At 40.0% G+C, this 16,075-nt stretch overlaps 1 protein-coding gene across 2 annotated transcripts in view; it reads right to left on the reverse strand.

Annotated features, from left to right (window-relative positions):
• Nucleotides 1-16,075, reverse strand: part of ZFPM2 (zinc finger protein, FOG family member 2) — a 439,131-nt gene that overhangs the window by 130,446 nt on the left and 292,610 nt on the right. For both annotated transcript variants that reach the window (XM_084748703.1, XM_084748702.1), the window contains one exon: nt 15,239-15,350. In XM_084748703.1, the coding sequence (XP_084604829.1) occupies nt 15,239-15,350 (112 nt within the window). The remainder of the gene's footprint in view (nt 1-15,238; nt 15,351-16,075) is intronic.

The raw sequence follows: 16,075 nt of genomic DNA on the forward strand, positions 1-16,075 counted from the left end.
GTTTCCGTAGAACGCCAAGGCTTGATTTTAGGCTTCTAGGTCACGCTTTCACCTTGACAACAGTTCTTTCATTTCTGGCAGTAACATTTGCAGGGATCCCTAAGGTGCTTTCATTTCTGTAAGTACTATAAGGGGGAACCTGGACAGAAGAGGGAGGAGATAAATCTTAATTCACACACTGTAGGACTATCTCTAGCGTCTCTGGCACAAAACCTCAAATCCAATCCAGGAGTTGGATGTGTATTAGAAGCCGGCAGATTTAAACCCCGTCCACCATGATCAAACTGGATTTATAGAGCATCATAACTCTCCAGACACCATCCAGCAGCTTATTAATTTAATAGACTCCTGTCCATTCACTGATGTTCCTGCCCTGACAGTCTCTCAAGATAAGACGAAAGCCTTTTGACAGGACAGAGAGCATATATATTTTCTTCTGTTTTCTAGTGGATAGGGTTGTCGACAACTTGAAATGTGTGGCTCAGCAATTTTGTTTTTTTTCCCCCTTCTTCTTCTTTTTCTTTTTGCTTTGTAGAAAGGGTGACAGAGGGAAGCCTCCTGAGAGTGTCAGGGGTCATGGACCTGTATTTCCCCTTAGTACTTATTTAGCATTTTGTTTTGCAAAATAACAAGTTGATTTAAAGGCATACATGCAGGGCCATTTTTACCATGAAAAGAAACAGCATTACAGTTTAATGCCCAATATAAATTAATAGGTGTTGGGGAGAAGAGGAAGAGAGCAATAAATGTTCCTGGTAGAGCACAGTGGCATATTTCTTTCTATAATTCCATTGGGAGGAATGACGAATGAGGGGCAGTGCAGCAGAAAACAATGCACCACCCAAGCTGTTGCCTATCTAAGGACAAAGGAGGGAAATCTTCTCCGTGCTCTTATTTTCCCCTTAATGACGTTCTTGAGCTGTAACTGAGATTGCCATTTGCCTCTGACATGAGAATTAATTCACAAGTCTCAGCCTGAGAGCTCCTCCACCAGTAGCGAACAAGGTTAGCCGCTGTAATCGCACAGAGTACTCTTCCTTGAAAGTAATGTCAGTAATCACAGGACCCCGGCTCCCCAAACTCCAATTCACGGCTTGAGATGGCCTGTGGTCTTGTTAAAATGGAGAAATGGATTTGGGAAGACTGACTGGCCAGAGGTACCATGGTCCTACTGAGTAATAGCATACTTCTGATTGGCTGACCAAAGATTAAGTCACAAGGCAATTATGAAATTCTTAAGTAGAGATAATTTTGATACGGACAAACTATACCCTGGTATGAACTATGACTTGTAACTTGAGCATACTGGGAATACTAAACAGATTCCCTACCTGGCACATAGTGTATACTTAGTTGAAGAACAGAAGACCCCCATATACCATGTGGTGGGCGGATGATCAGGGTTCTCTGGATATCTAATCTCCTTGATCAATGAGTGCTGAGTTTAGTGGATGATCTTGTCTCAAGAAAAACACTAGATACCAACCTATGCATGTACATGTTCACATACATACACTATATGCGTAGAAGCATGCACTGCCTAATACCTAATAAATCAAAAGTTATTTGTGCATTTTAAAGCATCCGTTTCTTCCTACTGAGAGCAGATAGTTGCTTTTCCTATTGCACTATCAAAGTTAAGGGTTGTGACGTAAAGATTTTCTAAAATTATAACAAGCACAAAACAACCCTTCCAAAAACATCAACCATGATTTAATCTAGATTTCTATACTTAAAATATATATATGAAGAGTTCAAATGCAGCTAACCTATAGGGATAATAGCCATAGGTCATTAACCTAAAAACACAGTTCCGAGAGTGGGGTCTCATACGCCCCCAGAATAAGGCAAGGTATGGTCATTAGTATTGATTGTATTCCATAAATATTGATAAGAACCTATTGCTGATTCAGTCATACGGTACATGGAGAAATGAAACTGATCAATGATTGGGGCATGTTGTCCCTATTGCGTAGCTTTTCTGTCTCTTTCTTTTCCTTTCTTCTCTTTATTCACTTTACATCCTGATCGTAGCCCCCTCCCTTCTCTCCTCCTGGTCCCACCCTCACTCTCTCTCCCCTCCTCATCCTTCCCCACTCCTCATAAAAGGGGAGTCCCCCCTTCACCAACCTACCCCGGGACATCAAGTCACATTAGGACTGAACACGTCCTCTTCTAATGAGGCTGGAGACTCACAGCCAAACATTAGGCAGAGCACAGGGCATATTGTGGAAAAATAGGGGAAAGAATAGAAGGGCCTACAGGGGACAGGAACTCCAGAAGAAGACCAAACTAACCAGGGCCCGGGGGGGGGGGGTGGAGAATACTGAGACTGAAGCACCAACCAAGGACCATGCATGGAGTCTGTAAACCCTGTGAACTACAATAATGATTACATTGGCAAAATATGCCCATTAGCGCAATATTGGCATGAATAATTTGGGAGTAATCTACTTTTGATTGGATTAGCTCTCCACAAGAAGAAACTCATGTTTGGTACCATTAACTGGGGCTACAAACTGTGATGGGCTAGGTGACAGGCCCTAGAGAAAACCCAATACTATTACTTTTAAAAAATGGAGACTGTATTGTATTGTCCCCTAAATATTTATCTTTATAGCCATAGATTAGTGTAGCTCTCAGCACACATCAGAGATATTTCTTTTGCTGTAGATGGTGATTAATATATATATTATTGGTTAGCTTACGGAAACTAGGACACTGAAGTGTGGTCAGCTCTAAATGGGTTATCAATGTCACATACCCTGTCCTCAAGGCTCTGGGACCATGGTTGAAGGTAGCAAATGACTATTCTAGTGTTTTACAAGCATGGCAGGAATGTTGCATTCATGGACCAAGGGCAGATGTGACCACAAGCACAAGGTATATACAAGGTCAATCCAGAAAAGACCCCAGTGTGGATGTTAGAGGGGCTCATGAAGTCTGAGCCCTAGCTGAGGATGAATTGGCCACCATCGATGCCTCTGGAGGAGAGAGAGCCAGTCTTCTTTGGATTCTGCTATGGACAGTGTTCAAGCTTCAGCGAGCAGTCCTGCATAGATGCTCATCCTGGTGCACAAATGGGCTGAGTAGATTTTAAAGGGAGCACAGAAAGCTGGGAAGGGAGAGTGGTGGGTGGGATGTGTGTGAGAAGGTGAAGAGGAAGGAATGAAGGACAGAGTTGAACAAAACACATTATAGCCATGTGTGAAACTCTCAACTAGTTAATAAAAAATAATAAGAACAAAATGGACAATTAAGAAAGCTGCACCATAACAGAAGCTGTTAAGACTTCACATGGATACAAAATTAAATATGACATCAAAAGGCTCCAATGTAGTTATTTATATTTTTATAAGAAAATTACTTGTCTCTGGGTGGGCGTGCTGAAGAAGCAGACTACAAGTCACCTGATTAAATTCATCAAGAAGTGTTACTTTAATACGTTTCTCTGAAGTTAATGTTAATATTTCTGCTCCTTGAAGGATAATATGAAGGGTACATTATTCTAGAAAATCTTTATTGACAAGGAATACCAGAGAGTGATGGCAATCATATATTTTCAAAGTAAAATTTTGATTAGGCTTATTTATACCAAATGGACTACAATGGGATATACATAGAACCATGTAATAGATATGGCCTCTCTACTCATATATGAATGTTTGAATACTTGACCCATTCATTACTTTCGTTGTGATAGTCATGCTTGCTACATCACAAAATGGTATCTTGGTTGACCTCAGTGTTGTCTGACCATTACAAAGATTTCAAACAAATGAGAATATATCTTCTTCAAACTACTACTGCATGTCATGACATACAATGTGACCCTTTGAGTTTAAAAACAGACATAAAATAGGACTGACTTATACACCAGTAGTAACATAAAAAGCCTTTGATGGGTGTATCAGAGCAAAGACGTGATAGCTGGCTGGCATTTTTTTCCATGAAAAGCAGAAATCAAAAGTCATAACTACTGCTTTAAACAGTAAACAGGATCCAAAAGTATTTACTGTGAGAGAATCAATGCTTTGTCATGGCCGCTGGGCAAAGATTTCAAATGAATTCCCATGATAAGACAGTACTTTTTTTTTGTTTTGTTTTGATTTGTTTTTTGTTTGTTTTTGTTTTTGTTTTTTGTTTATTTGTTTGTTTTTTTGAGACTGGGTTTCTCTGTGTAGCCTTGGCTGTCCTGGACTCACTATGTAGACCAGGCTGGCCTCGAACTCACAGCGATCCACCAGCCTCTGCCTCCCGAGTGCTGGGATTAAAGATGTGCACCACCACGCCCAGAAAGATAGTATTTTTTATATATGCATATCTTGTTCATTTTTCAAATCTTTTATATATATATATATATATATGTGTGTGTGTACTGACTGACATGGCATAGTGTATGTTATGTGTTTAGCTTTCTAGACCTTCAAAAATCACACTCTGAACCATTTTCTAGACATGGAAGAAATATGGCAACATGCATACTGGATTTTCATATGATTTCTACATTAGTAATTGCTGATTCTATATCAAGTCCTACTAGAAGTTATTTTTGAAGATGAATCATAAATGCCTTAAATAATAATTAAAATTGAATGGGTATATATTATGTGGTATTTACAGACATGTAGAGGTAAAGAATAGAGTCAGTGCCTCTGAGATACTCTTATCTTACTTGGGACCATGGGGACCTTGCAAGGTAGCAGTGCCCACCTACCTTCAGCAGTTCTTGTCAGCATAAGTAAAAGAATCAGAAATTTTCAGGGACAGAAAATATGATGCACCAGACAGATTAGCAAGCATTTGAGGAATTTTACCTACATGGATATTACTGCCTAGGGTAGAAGAAGTGTTAAATGAAGGTAAAAGAAGTAGATTTAAAAGTCTGAAATAAAACATGGAGAGGTAAGCTAAATGAAACATGGCTGGATCTGGAGGGAGGAAAGGGAAGGGGGAATGATACAACTATAATGTGAAGGAAGGAGTAGTTTTAGAGCATAAACGAGATATGATAGGAAGAAATTAATGAAGGAAGGTTCTGAATGCCATCTAGTTACTGAATGGACGGTGATGGATGGACTTGTCACTTTGCATGGAGAAAGAGGAGTAGATCAAACTCAGTGGAATTGAAAATTGGCGACACATCGACTGCAGGAGACCCCGAGAGGCGCTCCCTACAGTGGAGTTGTGAAGACGGACAGCCAGGAGAGGAGACACTAGAACCGGAGGGGCTCAGGAGTGCAGGGCTACAAGAGCACTCACAGGAGGAGTGTCAGAGAGGACTTCCTGACAGGACTGAGAGTGGGATGGACCCATTTCCTTCTTCCTTTGGCTACAGTGACAACAAGATGGACAAGAGAGGAAAAAAAGATGGTGAGAACAAACAGATGAAGAAATGATGTCCACAGTGACAGTGGACAACACACATGAAGCTAGAATGTTAGTTAAGAAGTAAGGAAGAGAAGAGAACACAGGAAATCCTGGAAGAGAAAGAGGCTCATAAGCTAACCATAACTATGGATGGCATTATTGCTTAGGCTAGGAATCCAGAGAGAAAAAAAATGACAAAGGCAGCATAACAACAGTATTCTTTGTCCCTGCCTTACAGAGTCACCGCATTCATTGTCCCTAGTTTTTTTTTTGTTTTGTTTTGTTTTTTACTTTGGGTGCTATGTGGACAGCCACTTCACACACACACACACACACACACACACACACACACACACACACACACACACACACACACCTTCACTTCCCTGACACAGTATCTGAAGCCTCTCAATAAATCTCTCCTCTCCTATGTTGCTTTTTTTGGTCAGGTATTCGGTCACAGGAATGAGAAAAGTAACTAAGACAGTGCTATTCCAAGCACTTCACAAGTAGTAATCATCCGTCTGTTGGGTCTAGGCAGGAGGAAGTTGGTTTGAACGGAGAACGGGCAGGAGTATTGTCAGGCTGATAAAGGCCACGAAGGGAAATGTGTAAGCCGTGGATGGGAGTGTTTGGAGTGATGGATCCATGTGATCCAAGCCAGCTGACTTGCGAATAAGGAGAGGAAAATGGAGTCAGGGAACAAGTAGAACAGAGACCTTGGCCTATTCCCTGCCAGATGTACGTGACTCCAACCCCATTTTCCCATCAGGATGCAGTTTTTCAGTGAATGTGGACAAAAGCTTATTTTTGCCACAGTTATCTGGCTAACCTTTTTGGATTCTGTATGTCCCTGGATGATCCGCTGTCCCCTGCCTTTACAATCTAGGACTCTTGGCATTGTTCAAATGAACGGTGAAAGAGTTGATTTGCACACTACTATTCTCATTCACAACGTCCCTACTCTTACAAAACTCTGTTCTGCACGTCTAGGCTCACAGATTCACATCCTTTAAATGCCCTTACCCTATTTCTAGAACTGTTACTTAACTTTCAAACAAACAAACAAACAAAAACAAATTTAGCGCCCCTTCATGGATCTTGCCTTGATTATGAGCTACTGACTGAAGTCAGGATTCGAATATCTAAATATACTTGATTTAGAGAAATTCACTAAGTTTCTTACACTGAGGCTTGTTTTTCATTCATTTGTATCCCTCTAGCAGTACCATATCATGGAGACAGTGTGATCAACTACTTGTATTTCATTTAGAAAATTATTTTATAAAAACAGTGTTAAGGCGTTCATAACTGTATTAAGGAAGTTTAATTATATCAGCAGGGAAAACGTAGATTTTTCTATAGGGTAGGGATTTGGTAAAGAAAACAAAAAATTCCATGGTCTACATTTTGGGTCATATAAGAAGAGAGGGTTGAAGTTGGTAACTCGGTGGTACAACACGTCCTCAGCACTTGTGGAACCATAGGTTTGAAGGCCAGCAGTGTAGTAAAATGAGTAAGTGAGTGAGTGAACAAATGAATGAATGAAAAAAGAAAGGGTTAACATAGTGATTTGAATACGCAATCACTTTTCTTAAACTGTATGAGGAAACTATTCTAAGAAGAGATGTGTATTTTTAAAGAACGAACACAAGGCTCAAGGTGCAGTTCTTTGTTGGAGCACTTCAGTTTTAGGTTCCCTCTCTAATAGGGAATGTAAGTGGATCCCAATAATGTCCACAAATTGCTCCTTTACCGAAAATGGTTTCACAATTTCATGCAATTTTGTTTCGGTATGTTTCCTGCGCATACAATTTTAAATGTTAGTCTAATTATAGTAGATTTAAAAAAAAAACCCATACATTCTGCCTTTCTTCTCCGGCATTATAATGCAACAATTTCATCTATTCAGTACGATGTTTTAGGAGGTATTTCTACTGTCTTATTCTGAAAATTTGTACTCCGCAGAGTTGTCCCTCTGTTCAGCTGACAAAGATAACTTCCAGGGGTAGCTTTCAACATTACCATCTGTGTGAATGACAGGCTAACATCTCTGAGTGATAGTGAGTCACCTCTGGAAAGACCCTGCTCTTCACTTCTCATTTTTATACACCTAACACTGATATTTCCGTAGTTCTTATCATTTGCCCACAGTCTTAGTTCCTACCCCCAAGAGACACAAGCTTCACTTGTATATGGATCCAGGGTGGTTTAAAATAATTTTTCCTAACACATGCTAGCATATCTTACTCACTGAGCTAATTAATGGTGTATTACAGGCTTATTTGCCAGTGTCTCATCTAGAAGACACACCATGACATTTGTATGAGAAAACAAGTATATTTTTACACACATAGCATAAATTAATAATAAGTATAAATGTGTAAGCAGACTCGGGTCAACACAATACCAGTAAACCATTAACACAGTTGTAAAAACAGGAAATGCACAGTAAGAAACAGGAACAACAGAAGGCCCAAGGTTTGCTGAATCTGCTGCCATTCTGCAATTTGCAACAGAGAGCTCTGTTAACAATAACTCTATCACTAGTGGGCCTGCTTGTCTTGACCTTACAAACCTCTCCGAAATGACCATTTGAATCAAAACCGTGATTTTCTAAAGCAGCCATTTTTCCAATCACCGATTCTTAGAGCAGGCATAATAAACTGCTCACGCCTCAAAAACATATTTCTCATTTTAACAGAACATAACCAGAAAAGGCCTCAGACGATCATGAAGCATGTTGGGTTTTCAGCATCACGTTATCCTGTGGTGCTCTGCAATCAATTACTGCTATACCACCATCATTAATAATTTTCTTAATGAAAATGATTCTGTTGATCTCCGTTGTATTTTAATTATCAGAGTTAAGCATAATTACACTGCAGCTCTGAGCTGGCATGTGGACTCCTTTAGGGCGCAATTTTGTTTTAACACACTGATAATGTAATTTTACATTGTGTCAGTTTGTTTGGTTATTATCCAGTTGTACAATTCCACTGTATTCCAGATAACAGATAATAACCTCAGTACCTCCTATATCCTGAAGTCATTTAAAAAGCAATATTGGAATCCTAAGACTAGCTAACTTAATCGTCTTATGATTTTATAATTCCCACTGCTAAATATTTGGTTCAGGCACTTACTCTTTTTCAAGAATACAGTAAAATGAGATGACATTCATACATTCTTTATTAATTTACTGACTATTGGAAGATGTGTTTAAAGATGTTTTCTTTTTAAATTAGTTTATTATTTTGTATGCTATTAGACCCTCTCAGTAAAGTCCAGTAGTAGCCGGCACACTACCTTGAAAATTGCCTATCGTGATGGACAAAACTATTGTTATCAAAGACCTAATAAACTTCAGCCAGTCCTATGCTTAAGGTGAACCATAGTCTTGATAATAAAAGACATCTGTTTCTAAAGTTTGATCAATTTTATCAGGGTGCAGAAAGTTTCTCACCCTAGTTAGATCTTATTAGCATTTCTGTCATTATGCTATCATCCTAGTGCAAAGTCCTGAACAGAGGATGCAATCAATAAAGTCTTAATATATTAATTGCATGATTAAGGGAGTACAAAAGGATTTTAGAACTTTGAAGATGGTCAGAGTTAGTCAGTGTGCAGCTTCTACATGGGAATTTGAGTTGTTGTGGCCTTAGAAATAACAACGATTAACATAAATTGTGTGGACCCTGCCATTTCTGGTCTAGAGCTCTTTTTCTTTAAAGACAAGTCAGAGAGAGAGAGAGAGAGAGAGAGAGAGAGAGAGAGAGGGACGGACGGACAGACAGACACAGAGACAGAGAGACAGAGACGGAGACAGAGAGACAAACAGAGAGAAAAACAGAGACAGAGACAGAGAACCTGACAGAGAAAAGGAGAAAGAAAAAAGGAAAGAAAGAAAGAGGAAGGAAGAAGAAAAAAGAGTCACTGACAAAAATGTATGTAATTTTTCAAAGAAGAGAAATAACCTGAAACATTGGCCCAGTAAATGGTAGCTTCAAAAGCAAATGCCAATTTTTAAAATAGTCACGGGTTAGGCTGGAGACTCAATACCGTCTTCCTATCACAGGAGCTACTTGTATCATTGACTTTCATGGCTCTGAACCTCAATCTACTCCACTGAAGTATTGAATACTGCTGCATATGCCATGTGTGTATTGGAACAATAAGCAGGAAAACATGTGGAAACAATAAGAATAGTACATAGAGGAGAAATAGCTTAATGACTGATGACAGCTATTATTAGTAGGATTATTATCATTGCATTAATAACCACACTAGGATTTATGTACGATTCTCTTTTAAAAAAAATTGAGTAAGCTGCATAGTCTAGCATGTGAGGGTGCTTGCCAAGAAACCCATATAATCTAGCTCTGTTGGTTAGCATCTAAGATCAAAAGGAGAATACAAAGTCCTGAAAGCCGGCCTCTGACCCCCACATATGTGCCGCGGTACATGAGGCCCCCCACCACACACACAAACAAACGTGTAAGTAAGTACATGAGTAAACAAGCAAATTAGAAACAGGAAAACATCACGTACCCTATTAATGACAAAGCCAGTGGCTTTAGGCCTCTGAGTCTATGATAGTTTGAAAGCCAGATAAGTAGATTCAGAACTACTGAGTGAGACCTCTTAAATGACAAGTGGCCATGTATGCTTACACATTAGCCTTGTGATCTGGTGCCATTTCCTATCAATTCACGTTTTTTTCAACCCTAAGGGCAGACCTGTTTGAATAGATAGTAACCAGGTGTATGATGGTTGTGATGACACGCACGGTGGTTCTTCATAAAAATTCCCGCAAGATGCCACTGGGACCCTATAGCCGTGGAAACTGTAAAAACCAATATCTAGAGAGGGTAAGTGATTTGCCCTCAACTCCATGTGGGCTCCTTTTACAATAACATTATGCTCTTACATATAAAGGAATCTGTAGTAAGGGGAGATGAGTTTTTCACTCACTTCATTGACATGGTTGACTTAGTACAGAGATCCAGTGAGTGAGCTATTTAGAAATAACTTCCTGAGAAATTAACATTGAAACTGAACTGATTGAAAAAAATTGCATGTGGAAGAAACTAAAAGTTTACCTTTGAATGCTCAGACTAGCTAAGGTTTTTGGTTTGGTTGGTTTGGTTGGTTTTGTTTCATTTTGTTGTTTTCATACATAAAAAAGTAAGTGTGCTTCCTAATCCATAGAAAGTAAAGAATAGATGGGCAACTCTCAATGGTGTTTTTAGCAGTGCTGCCTCTGCACACACTCTCCTCCAGCAGGGCTCCCTTTAGCTCCACTGTGGGGCTGTTAAGCATGTTGCCACAAGAGAGGAATAATTAGAATTATCTTGGGTCTATTGAGAATAATGGCAACAAACAGATGACCAACAAATCTGCCCTTTCACTGTCTGGATTGCCCAGTTACCGTCTGGATGGACACAGGGTAGTTGAGGCAGGAAAAACACATCAGATTAGGAACGGTAATATCAGGATCTATTTTGTGTTCTACTTTGACTAAACAGTGATACCAGCTTGTAAATAGCTCTCAGTGACAAAATATGGCTTTTAAACGCTTCATGGATACCTAGAAAATAAAAACTTTATAGTTACATTTAATTTAGTTACATTTAACATTATTTAAGTAAACTTGAGTCATAATTATTTTTTGATCATAACATAATTTTTTAATCATAACATAATTAAACTTGAGTATGAAGCCTATTTTCATACTGTAAAAAAACACTATAAAAATTCTTCAAGTTAAACCATTTCTACAAAATGCTACACACACAAAATTTATATTATATTTGCTGATATGCTCTGAGATAGTCGCATCCTGTGGTAATGGTATTGACATAGAATTCACAAGTAGTGTGTGCATTTGGCCAGAAAATAAATAAGGAGCACAGCCATGTCATCGGGAACCTATGTTTTTTCCTTAGTGACAGCTCAAAGGACTTTGGCACTGTTATCTGTACATCGGCATACCTGGAAGTTGCCACAGGAGAGCCAATGCTGTGGCAGCAACTCCAAGGCTGTATTTAGGGAACTATTTTTCTGACCCTACTGGCTCATGTCAAGCTAATTCTCTTTGTCTTCCAAGGCTATGGGGGATGCCAGTGAGAGTCACAGTGAAACACTGGTTCTGTATCACTCAACGCTCAAGATTGCTCCATTTTTCTCTGGCATTACTGCGCTAGTAGAACAAGTCTGGAGCTAGCCACCACCTACTAACATCTTACATAAGGAAGGAAAGTCAGAAGACAGAAGGAGACTGAAGATAGAGTCTAAACTACTGGATCAAGATGTTCCCAAAGTCCAGGATATCCCTGCAGTCTCAGCTGTACAAGCATAATGGACCCTCTATGCCCAACAAAGCACACTGGACACACATCATGCACATGTAAATGTGCAAAAACACATATGCACCACACACAGTGCACACATATGCACAGTGACAAAGACTGACACAGAGAGAGAAATACAGGACAGAGGGAGCGAGGGAGAGGGGGAGAGACAGACAGACAGACAGACAGACAGACAGACAGACAGACAGACAGAATATGAGAACCTATAAGACTATGAGACTCTATTTTCCATGGTGCAAGTGATAGCAGAACCCACTCTTACCCAAAAGGCACTTATTGAGAGAAAAATGAAAATACATTTCACCTGCACACAGTAATCAGCCAAGCATTACTGCCAACACATATGGTGAGTTTTCAAGACAGATCATAGCAGGCAGCAAGTATTTGGTCCTGGACTCTTCTCAACTGTAGGATAAGTATTTGGTCCTGGACTCTTTCTCAATTGTAGGATTCTACAGAATATTTGGGGAGAAATGTTATACTTTAAAATATGTTCTTTAGGCATAAGGGTCTGACTGATTTTAGAAAACAGGGATTAATGGTTGGATAGAGAAAGATAGAGCCACACTGCACAAAAAGCACAGGGATTGGGGTTGGCAGGACTTGGACTGAAATCTGCCTCCATTGTTGGGTTGCATGACTGGAGACAATTGTATTCTCTGTCTCTCAACCTCCCCGATGTAAAGTGAAGAAAACATGCGCTGTCTTATAGCTTCATGCAGAGAGGGTGGTTTTTAGTGTGTGCAACTAGACCTTATGCTACATGAGTGTTTGTCAGCTTCATGACCACCACACACAACTTACCTATCTAATTCTCTTATTTATCTTTTGTAAATCAGAAACATGTATCTGCTATCTCACACGAGATGAAAGGAAGTGATAAAATACAGAATTTACTACAGGTCAATTACCTAAATTCTTATAAATTAAACAATGGCAGATAACCTGCAGTAAAAAAAAATGCAAAATTAAAACCAAATAACAACAACAAAACAAAGAAACAAATAACCAAAAACAAACAAACAAACAAACAAACAAGATCACAATAGTATCAGTAATTCATGCCATTCAAAATTTGGCTACATTCTATGTGGTATCTATTACAATGATTGGTAGCTATTCATCATTTATCTAATTCATCAATAAGGATTTCCTTTCTTCCTCCCTCCCTTCCTTCCTTCATTCCCTCCTTTGTTCCTTCCTTCCTTCCTTCCTTCCTTCCTTCTTTCCTTCCTCCCTCCCTTTCTTCCTTCCTTTTTGTGCAGAGAGCTTGCATGGTCAAGGACAGTGAACGAATAAAACATACTCCTTACTCTCAGTAAATAGATAGTTGATGGGACAGGGAAGAGAAACAGCTAACTTCTTTCATCTGCTTTTCTTGAACATAGGAAGTTGATCATAAGAAAAACAATGATAATCAATAGAAGAAGTGTTTAATTTGGTACAAGATCATTAAAGATGATTTTTGTGGCCCAAAACACAGAATTTATGGAGTGCTCAAAAATAGTAGCTATCAATGTACAAAGCTAGTACATGATTACTTGATGCTTTATGAGTTAACTGCCCCATATTTGACCATGTCCCCTGGATGGGGAGGCCTGGCGGCACTCAGAGGAAGGATAGCAGGCTACCAAGAAGAGACTTGATACCCTATGAGCATATACAGGGGGAGGAGGTCCCCCTCAGTCACAGTCATAGGGGAGGGGAGTAAGGGAAAAATGGGAGGGAGGGAGGAATGGGAGAATACAAGGGATGGGATAACCATCGAGATGTAATATGAATAAATTAATAAAATATATTATTAAAATATATATGAATACTAAAAAAAATTAATAACATTTGGAAGATTACCGAGAACTTGATTATTGACAAAAGGCTTGAAGAATAAACAACATGATATACAGACAAAAATATTGTCCAAGGTTCAAGTTAAAGCTCTCAACTAAGGTAACTATGGAATTATAGTGTTTAATTCAGAATTATCTTTTCTAACCAAATCCCAGATTTTGTAAGTACCATGGGTTTGGATCATCTCAGATGAAGGCTATTTTCACTGTCCCGTCCTGATGTAGCCCCACAATGAAGATCAGTTATTATTGGCCCAATAGAAATCTACTCCTCACAATGGGGCCTGTGCACCAAGAGCTCTTTGTCCTTGTGTTCTGAATGAAGGGACTTGTGAACCAACTCGCTATACTCTGTTTTGATAAGGTATAAGCCGAGGGAATTTTCACTTCTCTCCTAGTTACAAGATCCTGCCAGGATATCACAGATATTTCAAGTTAGAAAATTGGTGGGTCTGTGACCAGCCATCACAGGAGGGAATGGAACATTATCAGACCCTGGTGTGCAGGTCCTGTTGTTAGCTTGCAAATTCCCTCTTTCCGGTGTTTCCACTTTCAAAGGCTCAGGGTAGTTCCGAGGCAATCCTCTTATAAATGTACAAATTGTAATGATTATAGGAACAAGTTGTAATTGTTTCGAGCAAGTTTTTAAGAGTCTTTGATGTTCTGATTAGTGTTTTATATGTTAATATATTGATAGGGGTGCTTATTTGCCTGCTCCCTTGTATGCTTTCATGGTTTCTAGGTTCAATGAGCAAACAAATCTTTGATCTCAGTAGGTCTATTTGGTTAAAAAAGAGAAAGCTGAAAGAAACGAAACATGAGAAGCAAAAGGTTTTGCAATATTCTCGAAGAAGTGAGACTGGGGACTTCCCTGTGAGAACACTGAACTGGAGACTGTAATTTAAAGGTAGAGAAAACACACACGAGGCTACAAACCGCATACCTCAGCCCCTAAACCCCAACACACAGGAAGACTCAATGAGAATTGTCCGGTGATATGTCATCCCCGAACTGCAGATTCTTTTGTTGCTACAAGAGGTTGGCAAAGCTGATGTCACACTGAGAGAATCAAAGGCAAACACTCTGCAAGCCATCGGACTCCCCCTTGCCCGTTAACCTTTCGCCCTTTGCAAAGCATTACGGGGGTGGCGGGGGGAGGGGGGGGGAGAATTCAGTCTGTGCGAAGGTTTCATTTTCTCTTCTCATCCCATATGAGTTCAGGAATCAGACAGCAGTGTGTCCCACTGACGCATGCACCTGGACCCAAAGTGCTACATTTCAAACGGAATACACTTTTTAGTTGATAATGCCTTAGGAAAGGGAATCTGAGATTTCACAAAAGCTGGCAGCTATCCATAAAAGTAAAGTAAAGAGACACTAGCCAAGCCACTCACACGGGGGTGGGAGGGAGGCGGGGGGGGGGGCTTAGCAAATGTGCACGGCACTAAGACTCTTTCTGTTTATGTTGTGCAGAAGTGAAAATCAGAAGAAAGCTTCACCGAAACACAGACTAGTGAGCCTCGCGAGGGACAAGGGAAGCAAGAGGCTTACATTATACATGCTCCTCTACTCCGTTCCTCTGGAGCAGGGTTGATTACTCAGGTCGCAGGGCCACTAAAGAGACACGGGAAAGGGTCACGTGGTTACCTTTGCTGTACACAATGCAGTTGTTTTTGCTGTCCTCCACTCCTTGCCAAGTCACATCCAGAAGCCACTTGGGACCTGCCGGCAGCACCATGGGGACCTGCGCCTTCGTCTTCTGCGGAATGATAACAAACAGATGACATTTGTTCTTGATTAAAAACTCGAATAATAGCCCCATTAATAATTTCATTTTTACAAACTACCAAATCTCCATAATCCAAGGCCTTCTTCGCCTGCCTCCTAGTATCTTTGTAAGATGCCAGAAGCTGTAAGGCTTTTTACTGAGTTCACTAATCGTGAATGGTGGAATTATTATCTAGGATTTTTCCCCCTAAATGATACTGGATCGGATCTCCAAGATTAGGCAGATCTCTTGTAGCTCTGAACTATAAAGAGAATGCGGACGGCTTCCACAGCAAGGAGCAGGGTGTTTGGAAGTGAACTTTAGACACTTTGTACTTTGCTATCAACAGGATCTCACGATTTCCTGAAACAGACAGGAAAGAATTTGAAGAATCGGGATCCATTTCAAAGCTCTATCTGAGCAACATTTATATTAGAGCCTGCTCGCTTATTGGGAGGGAATAAGGAAACCCACCCTACGGCGTCTGCTGAAGTGCGGATCTGTGGTCTGACCATAACGGTGAGAATAGTGGCGCTAATGACCCGCCACACATTGTCTCCGGGAAACCACAAAGGAGCAGTCCTGAATAAATCAAACACGTAGACACTGACTCCAGAGCTACCCTCTGCTCCAGATAAACACACAGGCAGGCAGGCTGGGGCAGCCATTCTAAGAGAATGGATGGAAGATAGGTAAGCCTAACTCACATAAAATCC

The sequence above is a fragment of the Acomys minous genome, assembly GCF_964271855.1.
Source record: "Acomys minous genome assembly, chromosome: 12".
Lineage (NCBI taxonomy): Eukaryota > Metazoa > Chordata > Mammalia > Rodentia > Muridae > Acomys > Acomys minous.